The sequence below is a fragment of the Crotalus tigris genome, unplaced genomic scaffold, assembly GCF_016545835.1.
Source record: "Crotalus tigris isolate CLP2741 ecotype Arizona unplaced genomic scaffold, ASM1654583v1 scf7180000017857.1083437, whole genome shotgun sequence".
Lineage (NCBI taxonomy): Eukaryota > Metazoa > Chordata > Lepidosauria > Squamata > Viperidae > Crotalus > Crotalus tigris.
Genome location: NW_024096679.1, coordinates 605,013 through 618,999, shown reverse-complemented (window position 1 = coordinate 618,999; position 13,987 = coordinate 605,013). Strand labels below are relative to the sequence as shown.

The window sequence follows — 13,987 nt, the reverse complement described above, 5'->3', positions numbered from 1 at the left end:
GTCCTGCAGCCGTTATTCATATGTGTTGGTCTCCAGACCTCTGATCATTTTAGTTGCTCTTCTGTGAACTTTTTCCAAAGTCTCAACATCTTTTTTAGGAAGGAGAGTTTCTTCTAAGTTTTCTTTTCAATTCAGTTCTTTTGCAATGAGAACACAAAACCAAAATATACCTGCTCTATGTTAAGTTCATATTTTGGAAGATGTACTACTGATTCTTTAATTTGATTTCCAAAAGGAGGATGTCTGTTCAAAATCTGGAAATTTAAATTCAGATAGCATTCATATTAATTTAGAACATAGAACAATATTTGTTAAACAGAGCACAAAAGCTGTTCACAAAACATAGTTCTCCTAGCATTATATTGTTCTCATTTTTCTTTAAATCAGTCAAAATGGCAATAGTGCCATTTTGGGATTATTTATGTCAGTTTGTCTGTCTTCCTTATGGCACATCCACACAAACGTATACCATTGGATTGAAAATGCCTTGTCGAATGTTCATTAAAAATCTATCTCAATGCAGATTTCCCCTTATCCCCACCTATTACTGAAACAATTAACTCCAGATTTTTCCAAACCAGATGTGGAAATGCTGTTTTCAATCTTCTCCCAACACAAGCCTTGCATGATATACGGTATTTTGGCAGCATCTATATTGACAACATAGTTAGAAGCAGCAATCTGGTCAGGGAATGAAATCCAATAGTCTCTGCAATATAACCTACCCAGCAGGAAACTCTAAGCACAATTCTCCAGCCTCATTAATGAGGCAGAGTAAAAACCTGCTATGTAAATAGAGCAAATATATTCTGACCTTTTATATCCCACCTTACGGGTTGGAGAACAGGACATTAAACTGGCTATCTGGATAAGCCTTCAGGAGGATCTAAATAAATTTCCCCTATTCAACCAGCTACTTATTTTCAGCTGCCATTTCCAATCCTCCCCCATCACCAATTGCAGCTACCCACTGTTTGAATTTATCAAATGAAATAAGAATGGTAAAGACTATGTGTACTACAGCTATAACAAATAATTACATTTTTGTTCAACTCTTCTATCAGTTACAAATAATTCTGCAATTCTGGCAGTATGAATTCCTTTTCTGTTTTTCTCACCTTAGATACCTTACTATACTAGTATCTGGACTTGAAAAACTATGAATTCCTGGCAACAGAATATTTTGAAAATGCCGCTTATATCATTACTCAATACATTTAAAAAAATGTTATACATAATCTCAGGAAGAATGAATCTAGTATAGTGTGAACAGAAAGTCTCTTGTGTTAAGGCATTTTTCTATCTCTCCTCCCTATAACAGACTTATCAAAAAATCTGGAGTAGTTTTTGAACGTATAAGGAAAGCTATGGAGAAAAAAGACCTCCCTTATTACCACTTCTGCAGACGGAAATACTCATTTCACTGGAAAAACAATTGTGCATTCCTTCAAGATATTTATATGATTTATTTAAAAAACAGCAAAATACAAATTGGATAACATGTAGAATAATATATGTAAACACAGAGAATAAAAATTATAAAATAAGTACCAATTCAAGCTCTCTTGCATTTATATCTTCTATTTTTTTAAAGGAGGTCAGTCCTGCATTCATCATTGCATTTGATAAAGTCATGCCTGTTGAAAACGGAAATATGCTAAAGATTAATTTATCAAATTGCATTTCCTCATAACTTATCTTTTTTACTAGTAAGCAAATCTAAAATATCATTTAAAGTAAGCATAATAATATCTACTCTGAAATATATTTTTAAATGGCCATCTGTCAGGGTGCGGTGGCTTATGGTTTAAGGATGGTGAGGTTTGACTAGATTGCAGTTTGGGTGGTTTATCCCTGGAGGTATTTTAGACTGAAGGGCAGGATAATAGGGAAAAAGGGCAACAACAGCAGAGATTATTGGCAAAGTCCAAAGCACCAACGTTATCTAGCTGAGTGGCTAAAGCAACGGTATGGTGGTTCTCCATCCACTTAATAACTTGAGAAGTAGCTTAATGATCACAACTGAAAGTGCTGGGATTGCAATCATTGAGCAAAGCAGTCACAGTTACTAACTGCTTTGCTCAACAACCAATATTACAGTCCCAATTTAGGTTGTTAAGCAAGGATTACCTGTAATTATTTTAAATCTAATATTTAAAAATACAATAGAAAATCTAGGAATCATCCTCAATATTATTTTGCAGTTTGTACTTCTAATGTATAACATACTACTGTACAAAATTCTCATCACTGTTGCCACTTCCTTTTGTAAAGCTAAGCAGCATATTAATTAAACTAAGAAAAGTCTAAGAAATATGCATGGATTCTGAATATTTTCACAAGTGATGAGATTGAAATGATTGGACTTTACCCTAAATAGAAAAATGGTCAACGTTTGTATTGTATCCTAAGTTGAAAGGTAGAATAATTTTTATGGTACCTACCAATTTTTTCTAGCTGCTTGGATATATAGAGTGAATTTTCCCAAAGTCTACATCTGAAGCACTTTGCTAAAATCAAAGCGTTTAGTAATACAATAAAGTTGTTTTGACGGGTAGCCAGAAATTCAGATAACCCTACACAAGAAAAGAAACAAGTGTAAAAAACAGAAAGAGATAGAAAAAAATACATGCTAGGGTATACTGTATAATCATTATTACATTATATGGTTCATTGCATAGTAAGCCAGATGTTCAGACTGGATTTGACATTTTTGTCTACCTACTGAATTCTTTTCAAGGACCTGGAATAGGCAAATTTAGATATTTGATGGTATTACAGATATCGTCACAGGATGTAAGCTTATTATTATTATTTAAAATACATTGCTTTTCTTTTTTACTTTTATAAATCACTCAGACTTATTAGAAAATGAATGACTCTAGAAATTTAAATTAGTGACAGACTCATTTAGTGACCGTCTCCAGTTATGATGGTGATTACAAAAATAACTTTGTGTCCAGTCTTTGCAGATCTGTAAAGCAAAGGAAAGCTGAACATTGTAAAATTGCACTGTTTTAACTGAGTTGCCAGTTCCATTTTTGGTCACTAAACAAGAATTAGCTGTACACAAATATGTAATAAAAATAGTCATTTTAAATTTTACCATACATTTTGTAAGTCTTATGCCATTTCTAAAAATGTTTCCTATATCTTGCGTCAAGGTGAAATCTTGGATGGGAATGCATCCTAACTGTGCCTGAATAAGACTGAAAAAGAAGTTATAAATTATTGAAAACACCAATATGTAAATATTATAAACAGTAAATCCACTGATTTTTAAAAAACAAGCTCAATAGCAATAGCACTTAGACTTATATATCGCTTCACAGTGCTTTACAGCCCTCTCTAAGCAGTTTACAGAGTAAGCCTATTGCCCCCAACAATCTGGGTCCTCATTTTACCAACCCCAGAAGGATGCAAGGCTGAGTCAACCTTGAGCCGGTGAGACTTGAACTGCCAAACTGCTGGCAGCCAGCAGTCAGGAGAATAAGCCTGCAGTACTGCATTGTAACCGCTAGAGCCACCACGGCTCTAGATAAAATCTAGAGAGGATGGAGTATAAGAAAATACCATACAATAATTCATCAATAATCCTTATTACTATTTTAAAACAATAATAATATATTGCATAAAATAATTACCAGTTTACTTTCATTTCTCTTGTTTTTATTTTTCCTTCCATTGGATATCTGTACATAAAATATACATGTTTTTATTTACGTGCTAAATAAATGGCATTAATTTAGAACATAAAATGAGATGCATTTCCCATTATCAAAATGATATAGCAGTATCATACATATAAACAAGAGTTCAGTAAGATTTATTTAAGAACTATATTACTATAGAGTTATAGTTTCAGAGCAGGGTTATTGGACTTGTGGCCCTCCAGATGCTCTTGAATTAATCTATTCAGTTTCGGCCATGTGGACTTGAGATGGGGTTTGCCAATCTCCGGGGAAATAAAATTTCTCCATACTTTATGGCTTCAAATGTGCACATTTTAACACTGAAAGCTCGAAGGGGTGTGGCTCCCCACACACTGATCCCAGTGAGCTCCTCATTTTTTGAGAGATCTCAAAAACAAGTAAAGAGATGTTTGGACATTTCCTAATGGTGAGTACAACTGGACACTTGAGCTTACTCTTTCATAATACATTCAGCAGAGCAGGCTTGCTGATCTACTTTATTGCATCTCTAAGTCAGGTGCACTGTTTAAAATGTTCTGGCTCCTACTGGCCATAAGACCAAGCTATTAAAATTTTTTGTTATTCTTTTGTTGAGCAATTTGTGTATAAAACTGTTCTTACTCATTCTGAGTTGGAAGCTGGATAGAAAGAATCTTTAGATGACAGATATATCATCTTGTAATGTTACACAAAACAATTTTGTGGACTGGAGGAAGTCGGTTCATTGGGAGGGGAAGAGAGTAACCATCATTGCCAATTGAATCTTCAGTGGTTCAGTGGTGTTAATCATAGTATCCTTCTGGACAATTTGTATGGGTTTGAAGGCACAGTATAACAGCATTTCTATCCCTTGCTGAGTAGGTAGGTCCCATTTTGTGTTGGAAGCAACAGGTTGGTCCCTCCAGTATGAAGTATCCCAGAGCTCAGTTTTTTCTTAATCTTATTTAATATTCATGCAAAGCTGCTGGCAGAGATTATCTTTCAGTTCACAGTGAGACGATATCAACATGTGAATGATACAAAGCTGCATCGTCTAGCAAATAGGAGATCTGGTAGAAGTTATGACCTGGTGTTTGGAAACTTAGAAGGGGAGAAACAGGTTCAGACTCAATCCAAGCAAGTTTGGGTTAAAGCCTACTAATCCCCCCAAAAATACCATAATAGATTCTTGATGAGATTGTGTTTCCCCAAGAACAGCAAGTTTGCAATCTGGAAGTCCTTTTGAATTTTGGGGCTCTTGCTGGAACAGCAGGTAAAGGACATAGCCAGGAACATCTTTGCCCAAGCATTGAAATTTCCAATATGAAATAGAATTAATTGTAAGTAGGACACAATTTATAATAACTTAGCGCATAGATTTTAAGCACATACACTATGCAGAAAACAAAAATGTTGCTGTAATTAAAATTACTCCTTAGTCAAAAATAATTTTAAATTTGTACCTTATATTCATCCACTTTTTATCTTTGTTCAAGGAATTCAGTACTTTTTTCTCATTTGTTCTTAATTTGATGTCTGAAAATTCACTGCAACCAGATATCAATACAACCTGCAATAGTTTCTTTCATTAATTTTGTTCTATTTTTGTTCTATTTATTTCAATATATATATTTAAGCACTTACTTTAAAAATTATCTAATTACTTGGATGGAATTGAGAGAAATAGGTTCAGAATTATCTCTGGCAATTCAGTTTTAATAGTTCACAAGACTTGATGGAGGTATTATTTAGTTTGTTTTTATTTGTGGTTGTTATTTTTATATGATTATTTAGCTTATCCATATTTGCGTGAAAACAGAATGCATTGATCTTAGTAGAATTTACTTTTGAACAGACATACATTGGATAATGTTGTTTTTATTACCAAGCCTAGTAGAATAATCTGTAGTTTTTCCTGGAATATAGCTGGACAGTAATAAGCAGCAGGAGGAGGAAAAACAATACATTCGTGTAACGGGTTAGTGCTGAGTACTGAGAAATTTACGAACCAAATTTTGAGAATAAAATATGTTGCTTACATTGCTGCTATTGTTTTATTATTCATTTCTTAACTTTATCCAAATTGTAAATATCAAGATACCACATATTGGTACATTTAACAGAATCCCTACACAAGTATGTAACACCCTAAAAAACAAAGAATCTGCTTTTAAAAGTATCCCATGCATTTGAGGCAGGAGGTTAAACAAGCTCTGACAACTACTGTTGTTCTATTATGAGTTGTAATAACTGTTCATGACCTCAGGCATTTATGGTTTAAGTTGCTTAAATTATTGCTTTTAACTTTGTATACTACCTAGAGTCGCTGCAGTGAGATGGGAGGTCATATAAATTGTATAAATAAATAAAATTTGATTGGTCCATATTTACCATAATTGTACAGTAAGGATAAAACCTGGCTTTACATATTAATTTATCTCATTACTGCATTTCATTGAATACTTTTAATTTTTTCTATAAACAGACTGACAAAATATGACTGACACTTCTGAAAATCAGGATAATATCATACAGCGACAGTTGGCAGAGCATTATAATGAACCCATGTTTATTTATGTAACATCAAATACATTCAAAATTAAATGGGAACTAAATTTCATTGATACATAATCTCATTGCTATCATACAAATGCCAAAATTCACAATTCAGTGAATATTGTTCAAATTCTCATGCACAGACAAACTTGCCAAATCATATCTCAAATAGTCTAATAATGGGGGAAAAACCCACTATAGACAAACAAGAAAAGCAATGAAAAATATTTGTCTGTTTTGCCTTTCTATGTTATATAATCATTAAAAAATAAAACAGTTTAAATATCCTGCTTACATTTATTGTTTCATGTATTGCTGTGGTTCTCAAATAATATGTTTCAGCACAAAAACTCTGTCATAAAACCAGATTAATGGCTTTTTCATATTTCTTTCATTAGGTTTTTAGTCCAAATATTATCCAAATACAGGGAAAATTATGTGTGACATTTCAAGGCAAAGTGAGATTTAATTGCTCCACAGGATAAGTAAATTGCCTAAGCAAAACAGATAACGTCTCCCAATTTTTTAGAAAATTAATTTTTAATTTAGAAATTGTGGACAGATTGGGTTCATTTTGTCCAGATTGACCTTAAAAATGGATTAGATTATTTATTCATTTACTCAGTATGTATGACCCCCCCCAACTTATCACAGTAACTCTGAGCAGCTAATAGCATATAAAAAGAGTAAAAAATAAACGTAGGCAACAATATATTGACCTTAGATCTGTAACATCCACTTTAGCTATTCTGTACTAAATACTGTACTAAAGCTGAACCACAATAAATGTATACAAATAATATAAGTAATAAAGGCAAAAAGAAAGATGAAAAGTTGTATGCACTCAGTATTAGTTATTTATTTAAAGTCTAAAATGTTAAAAGTCTAAAATGTAATAAGATTTGACATCTGCAGCAAGAATTTTAGAAAAAATATTACAGTACTTTAATATGAAAGCCAAGTTGGTCAGTAGTTAAGGCACCAGGATAAAATTCAAGAGACCATGAGGTCCAATCCCACCTTAGGCACAAAGCCACCTGGGTTCCCTTGGGCCAATCACTCTCTTTCAGCCCTAGGAAGCAAGCAATTACAAACTTCTGAAATCTTACTAGTGAGAAATAATGATTTGGTAATGTGGTGTAATGTAACGTGGTCTTCTTTAAACCTTTATGGCTTGATGGCCCACGGAGGGATAGAGGGGAATCGGGCTTTGAGTGGTGGGCCAATGTGCACACACATACACGCACAGGTTGGTGCGAGTAACTTGTGTGAGTGACAGGTTGGTGTTCACATGCATGTGTGCACAGTTCAACTTGCACAAGTTGAGCTGTGTGCACGTGTGCATGCGTGCCGGCCTGCCACTTGTGCAAGTCGAGCTGCATGCGCATGTGCCCATAGCTCGTAGGGCCTGATTCCAAATAGGCCACAGCCCAGTAGTCCAGGGGCTGGGGACCCCTGCTTTAAATAGACCATTCTTGTGAGCCAAAGAGAACTGGTGATCCAGTTCCACAAATGTTATTTTCAAGTTAAACAGATTGTTTTCCAATAACTTTGCATTAGAGTTTAATGCCATTCCTGATAATTGTATATAACTGTACTATACAAATTCTTCTAGTAGCTTGCACAATAATTAATGAAGTACAAGTAATTTCTTCTCCAGCTCACAACTCTGATCACAGATCTAAGCCAAATGGCATAAATTATGTAAAGTTTCAATAAAAAACAACTTTCAAAAATCTGAAACAGTAAATGAGTTTTCAGCTTTGTAAGAATATTAATTCTTCATATCAATAATAACATTACCAGTTCAGATAAAGTTACTGTTCCATTAATCATGAAACACTTTTTTACAGTATCAAATGCAATATAATACCAAGCCATCTGTCGTCCAGTTTCTGTAGAAAAAAATAAGTATATAAAACAATTAAATATTTTTAATAAGTGAAATATAAAAGGCAATTTTTAATAGTTGAATAATAGCTTTAAATTACACGAACACATATGTTAGGAAAACCCTTTTTTAATAGTAAGTTCTTCTTTGGAACCAATTATCTAGGGAAGTGGGAGGTTCCTCTTCACTGGATTGGCTAGACAACCATCAGTTTGGGATGTTTCAATTTAGATTCTTGCATTGAGTACAATATTTGGCTCAATGATCTAAAGGGAACTTCCAACTCTTATTATTTTGTGACATTGATTTTAACTCAAAGGACTTTGAATTATTTTTAGCTACTCATCTTTATTAAGGTGACCAACTTTTTTACAATGAAAAGGAGGACAAAAATAAATTGAAGAAAAAAATATCATAAATAAAAGAAACATTTTATTCATTGCAACAATAATACAGACAACTTGCATGTGCAAAGTTTGCCAGCCGGGTGTTTTGGCACGCTCAGCAGCAATTCCCATTGGCTTTCGAAAGCCAATAGTGGGAGTAGCACAGCTCATGCAAAAGTTGAAAAAAAAACACATCAAAAAAAGATGCCAGAATGCCGTTCTGAGCGTTCTATGAGGGGGAAAAAAAGCCCTGCAGATTAGTCTTCAAATATCAAAAAGGAGGACATGAAGGAGGACACTTTTTGAGGGAGGACAGAACTTACAAAAGGAGGACTGTCCTCCCTAAAGGAGGACGGTTGGTCACTTATCTTTATAGAATAGGAACATATCAAAAATTAGATTTAACAACAAAATATGTTTTAATCTATTCACTGGCCTATCTAATTACAACATGTTCAGTATACCATTTCAAAGAGAAAATGTTATTACTATTTAAGACTATACACACATTCAAAAAATATTCATGAGTTTTCCACACTCCCAGAACTGAGAACAATCCCACAGAACTTTGAGAAATATTGCCCCCATTATTTTTTATTGGCCTTATAATCCTGCTTTTCTACAAATCTGAAAAAGATTGTCGTGTTCTTTTGGTTGTCCATTGGTTAATTTTCTGGTTGAATTCCATGATCCTCAGAAGAAATGTGAATAATATCAGTGGGAGTTTTCCACAGGAAGATGAGTCTAGCTACTACTCTTTCATACATATGTGACAGTGACTTAAAGTCTCAAGTTTCTGCAGCCCTTACCAATTTTCCTAGCTCAATCTAATAATACATATATCTTATCAAGAAGCTGCCCTTAATTTATGGAATGCTCTAAGGAAAGGAGGAACAAAGTTTGTAACAGGAATTGGTCACAGTTAACACTTTTCTGAGACCTGAGAGTTGCAGTGAGTAGTGCCATGATATGGGTAGGCAGAACTATGACACTATAAATGTGGCTAACATATTTTGTCCTGATTTTATTTTCTATTGGATTTTTTTAAAAAATACTGTTATGCTTATTTTATGGCTGATATTTCAATTTTCAGGTGTTTACTGAGAATGATAAAAACTACATTATCCATTTTCAGTCATTATGGAAAGAAACAAATGGATACATAACAGAGACTTGTGAGATGTATGAAGTCTTGCAATTGCAGATTGCCCTAGGGCACAGCTTTTATGAGAACAATGCAAGCCCCCCAAAACATTTGAAATATTAAAAAATAAATTCCGAACATTCAGATAATAGAGATTATGTAATATTACCTGTGGTTTTGAAATAGAGATTATCATCCATTTTGATCAAATCAAGCGAGGACAAATCATTCAAATTCTTCAAACACAGTTCTGTCCAAATTGAAGTGATAATTTTTGACAGGCAGGGAAAAAAAATCATTTTTGCAGGTAGAAAAAGCAGAAGAACATTTATCTATCTGCTGTGAACAGACAAACCCTGGTTCAACTCAGGCAAGGCAAGCACTTCTATTCCCCACATTCACTCACCCTGTTTCCCAGACATAAAACCAACTCCTTAAATATCTATGTAATAGCTATGAACATGTGACCAAACAAGAAAAACAAGTTTACACTTGCCCAGATAAAATAAAGGGTTTTCTTGATGAGTTTAAAATCTTAGCCTCACATAAAAGTAGGGAGTTGCGGAGAAGGTTCTTTTCAGATCCACCTTTGTTTGGGAAAAGGCTTTGTTTTGGGACAAAAGGGAAACTGCATGGCTGAAAGGGAAGGAAAAAAGCTCTTCTGGGAAAAGACCAAAAAGGAAGATGCAAGAGGGAGAAGATGTAAGCAAGATAGACTGAAAATGACCACATATGCCTAATGAGTAGATCCCATTACTTAGGAAACTAAGTAATGCTGAAGTGGAAGGAAGCACAATATCGGTAAAAGTAGACGTGAACTTTGGGATTGGAAGTGAAAGTAGATATGGCTTGGAACCAAAACATCTTTGGGGGCAGAGAAATAGGTTTGCTTTATTCAGAAAGGCAGAAATTCTAGGTGAAGGGAAAAGAATTCTAGAGTTGGTGGTAAGAGCAGAGCTATCTGCCTCTGGGCTAGAGGGAAAAAGAAAGCCACTTCATTGTGGTCCAATAATCTCTAAGGGATCAACAGGAGCTAAGAGGATAAACAAAAGAATTAGCAGAACTAGTACTAGGATGCGAAGCAAAATGAGCAAACAAATTTAAATATCAAATTAAAGCCTATTTAAATACGTTGTTCTTTGCGTTTTCAAGAAATCTGACCTTGTAATTTTGCTTCAATCCCATTTCTGTCAAGTCCAGCTGAAAACCCTTGATTAAAAGAATATATTTGATTATTAATACTTAATTTGTAAAAGAATAATGTGCAGTTCCTTTGTTATAGAAACCTATGCAAAGTTTTGCAATCAACAGATTTGTATATTAAGCACACAATTTATTATGGGACACAAAAGGATGCCTAAAGAGATTTATAAATTATTTATTAATTTGACCTTTAAAATTATTCAAGTTTAAACAAACCCCCCCCCCCACATTATACAGTTTGGGCTTTTATTTATTTAATCATTGTCATCAGCCACAAGTAAATTAAAAAAGTATGTATGTATGTATGTATGTATGTATCTCTTTTATATACATACACATGTACCATCTCTTCTTGTGCAATTTCCAACTTCTGGAACAGATTTCCAGTACCTGCTGGTACATTGCTACACATATTGTTGTCCTTCCAATATAGAAGGAACAGTGGATAAGAAGAACTATACATCATACACTATATTTTAGAATGTATCAACACATAAATTCATGCTATAGTCCATAAGTGGTCAGCTAGTGATCTAGATCAGAGGTGTCAAATGCCGGCCCAAGGGCCGGATGCGTCATGCCGAAACTGTGCCCACCCCATTGCCGGCAATGGAAAAAAGTTGTGAAACGTCATGACACATCACATGACGTTGCATGTTTGATACCCCTGATCTAGATATACCAGAAATTTCAAATTTTCCTTGAAACTGGCTTGTAGAACTAAAGCAGGGGTAGGCAACCCAAAACACTCAAAGAGCCACTTGGACCAGTTTCCCACTGAAAACAAAACACTGGGAGCCGCAAAACCCTTTTGATATCTATATATCTATATCTATATACCTATATCTATCTATATCTATTTATCTGTCTGTCTGTCTGTCTGTCTATCTGTCTGTCTGTCTATCTATCTATATCATAAAGGTGAAAAAAGGATATATGCAGTGTTATCTTCATTTTAGATATCAAAAGGGTTTTTCCTCTCCCTCCCTCTCTCTTTCTCTCTCTCTTTCTCTCTCTCTTTCTCTCTCTCTCTCTCTCTCTCTCTCTCTCTCTCTCTCTCTCTCTCTCTCTCTCTCTCTCTCCCCTCTCTCCGATCTTCTGCTCACCTGGCAAGCTGGCTTCAAGTTGTTCTCCAACAAGCTCAGGGGTAGGCAACCTTGGCTCTTTTATGACTCATGGACTTCAACTCCCAGAATTCCTAGCTGGGCTATCTAGCTCTCTCCTGCCCTTCCTGCTTCCTGTTTCCTGCCTGCAGAGACGCAGCAAAGGGAGGAGCCCCGCCCAATAAGCTTTGCAGCTCATCGGAGAACACCATGAGTCCATTCTTTTTTACAGAGAGAGAGAGAGAGAGAGAGAGAAAAGCAGGGAAGCGCAAGTGCCTCTCTCTGTCTCTCTCTGCAAATGGCAAAGGAGGCTGGGAGCCGCAGGGGAAGGCTCAAAGAGCCACATGTGGCTCTGGAGCCGCAGGTTGCCAACCTGTGAACTAAAGTAACTGCTGCTTGTTGTTCTCACATATAACAATCTGTCATAGTGCTTCATCTTAGGAATTGAACATCCTCTTCTTAGAGCTCTGAATTTCTCCTTTCCTCCTTTAACACAAGCATTCTAATTGCACATATAAATATTTGTTCATTATTCATGAAACAACAAAATAATCTGTTCTAGAAATAAAAATGGCTTAGAAAATAATATTCAGTTTTCATAGTTCAAAATGCTTTCAGCATTTGACATTTTCCCTATTTTCTATTTCTATTTTTTAAAAACTCAGTTTATTACAGAAAAAGCAAGACAGCATTCAAACATTAACATTTGTTCCATTATATTTGTGGTAACAAATATAGACCTTTATTTTTTTTAAAAAAAATACTTATTTTTGTGAATAATTTTGCAGTGACTACTACAAAGATTTTATACGTGCTTTCATCTCTCTCTTACTTTCTCTCTTGCTCTTTCTCTCACACATACACACATATATACAAAATCAGTGTGAAAACAGATGTAGAGAAAGGTGCTAAATGTCCTAACTGTTATCATTTAAGGGCATTTCAAGAAAGTAAGTATTTCATTTACCACTTTTTCTCTCCCCCCTTTCTTTCACAGTTCTAAAAAGCAGCTGTTCCATATACAGAGAGATCCTACTGTGCTGAACTCTGCAGAATGCCTTATGCTGTGGTGATGACAGCAAGAAGGATCAGTGAAGAAACAGAAATTCTGCCTTTGGGGAAAATAGATCTGCATTCACTTGATATAAAATAGTGTATGAATTTTAATGTTCTCATTTGATCCTCTATAAAAACAAGCTTATTTAGCTGAAAACTTTAGAAAGATTATACAGCATTCAAGAAAGTGAATTCATCTTTTTCAAAAGCAGGCAACCTAATACTTACTGTAGGGAACAAAATACTATCTGTATCACATTCCAATATGCTACTGACATTTTAATATTCTGAAATATTGCAGAGAAACAGTTATCAGACTTTTACAAAAGAAATTGCAATATGAATCTGCAAAAAGCTGTTAGAAGTCTAAGTATCCTCAAGTCTATATACGGAACAAGAAGAAATAGGAGCTTCAGCTACAATATCCCAGACTAATTTTCTGTTTCCAGTTCTCCAGTATAATTTTAACTTTCCATTTTGACTGCTTAAATCCAAGCATACCATTTATAAGCTTGATAAAAATTCTAATTTGTAATCCAGGATGATAATTTATCAAGCACTTTACAGACTATGAAATAGTTAGTAAGCAAAAGATACATCAAAATACAAAAGAGGTTCAATATTCATAAAAGATTTTGCCAAATCTGTTTTGAATTACGTACATAGCTACAGATAATGTAAGGAAAATGTACATTACTTGACTGGGCTTCAGTAATTTTTCCAAACACTTTTACTAAGTGTTGGAGGCATCTATATTTTCATCTGTGTATGTAATAAAATAATATGTTGCATCTATGTGTATGTATATAAGTATGCACTGAAATGGACAAGGCAGGCTGTCCACTCTTTGCTCTTGGTCATATGATTAAGAAGAATGAGAGAGGGGAGTTTAGAATGGAGGTACTAAAAACTATCACCCAACTGAATCTCCCATAGGGATGCATTGGGGATTTTTTTTTTCCTGGAAAGTTTTCCTC

At 34.6% G+C, this 13,987-nt stretch overlaps 1 protein-coding gene across 1 annotated transcript in view; it reads right to left on the bottom strand.

Moving 5' to 3' along the window:
* Positions 1-13,987, bottom strand: part of HFM1 (helicase for meiosis 1) — a 48,663-nt gene that overhangs the window by 21,807 nt on the left and 12,869 nt on the right. Inside the window, exons 9-17 of the mRNA XM_039343526.1 lie at positions 10,810-10,857; positions 9,818-9,898; positions 8,031-8,122; positions 5,135-5,241; positions 3,645-3,692; positions 3,112-3,209; positions 2,445-2,576; positions 1,552-1,637; positions 171-254 (exon numbers count right to left, since the gene is read on the bottom strand). Of these exons, the coding sequence (XP_039199460.1) occupies positions 171-254; positions 1,552-1,637; positions 2,445-2,576; positions 3,112-3,209; positions 3,645-3,692; positions 5,135-5,241; positions 8,031-8,122; positions 9,818-9,898; positions 10,810-10,857 (776 nt within the window). The remainder of the gene's footprint in view (positions 1-170; positions 255-1,551; positions 1,638-2,444; positions 2,577-3,111; positions 3,210-3,644; positions 3,693-5,134; positions 5,242-8,030; positions 8,123-9,817; positions 9,899-10,809; positions 10,858-13,987) is intronic.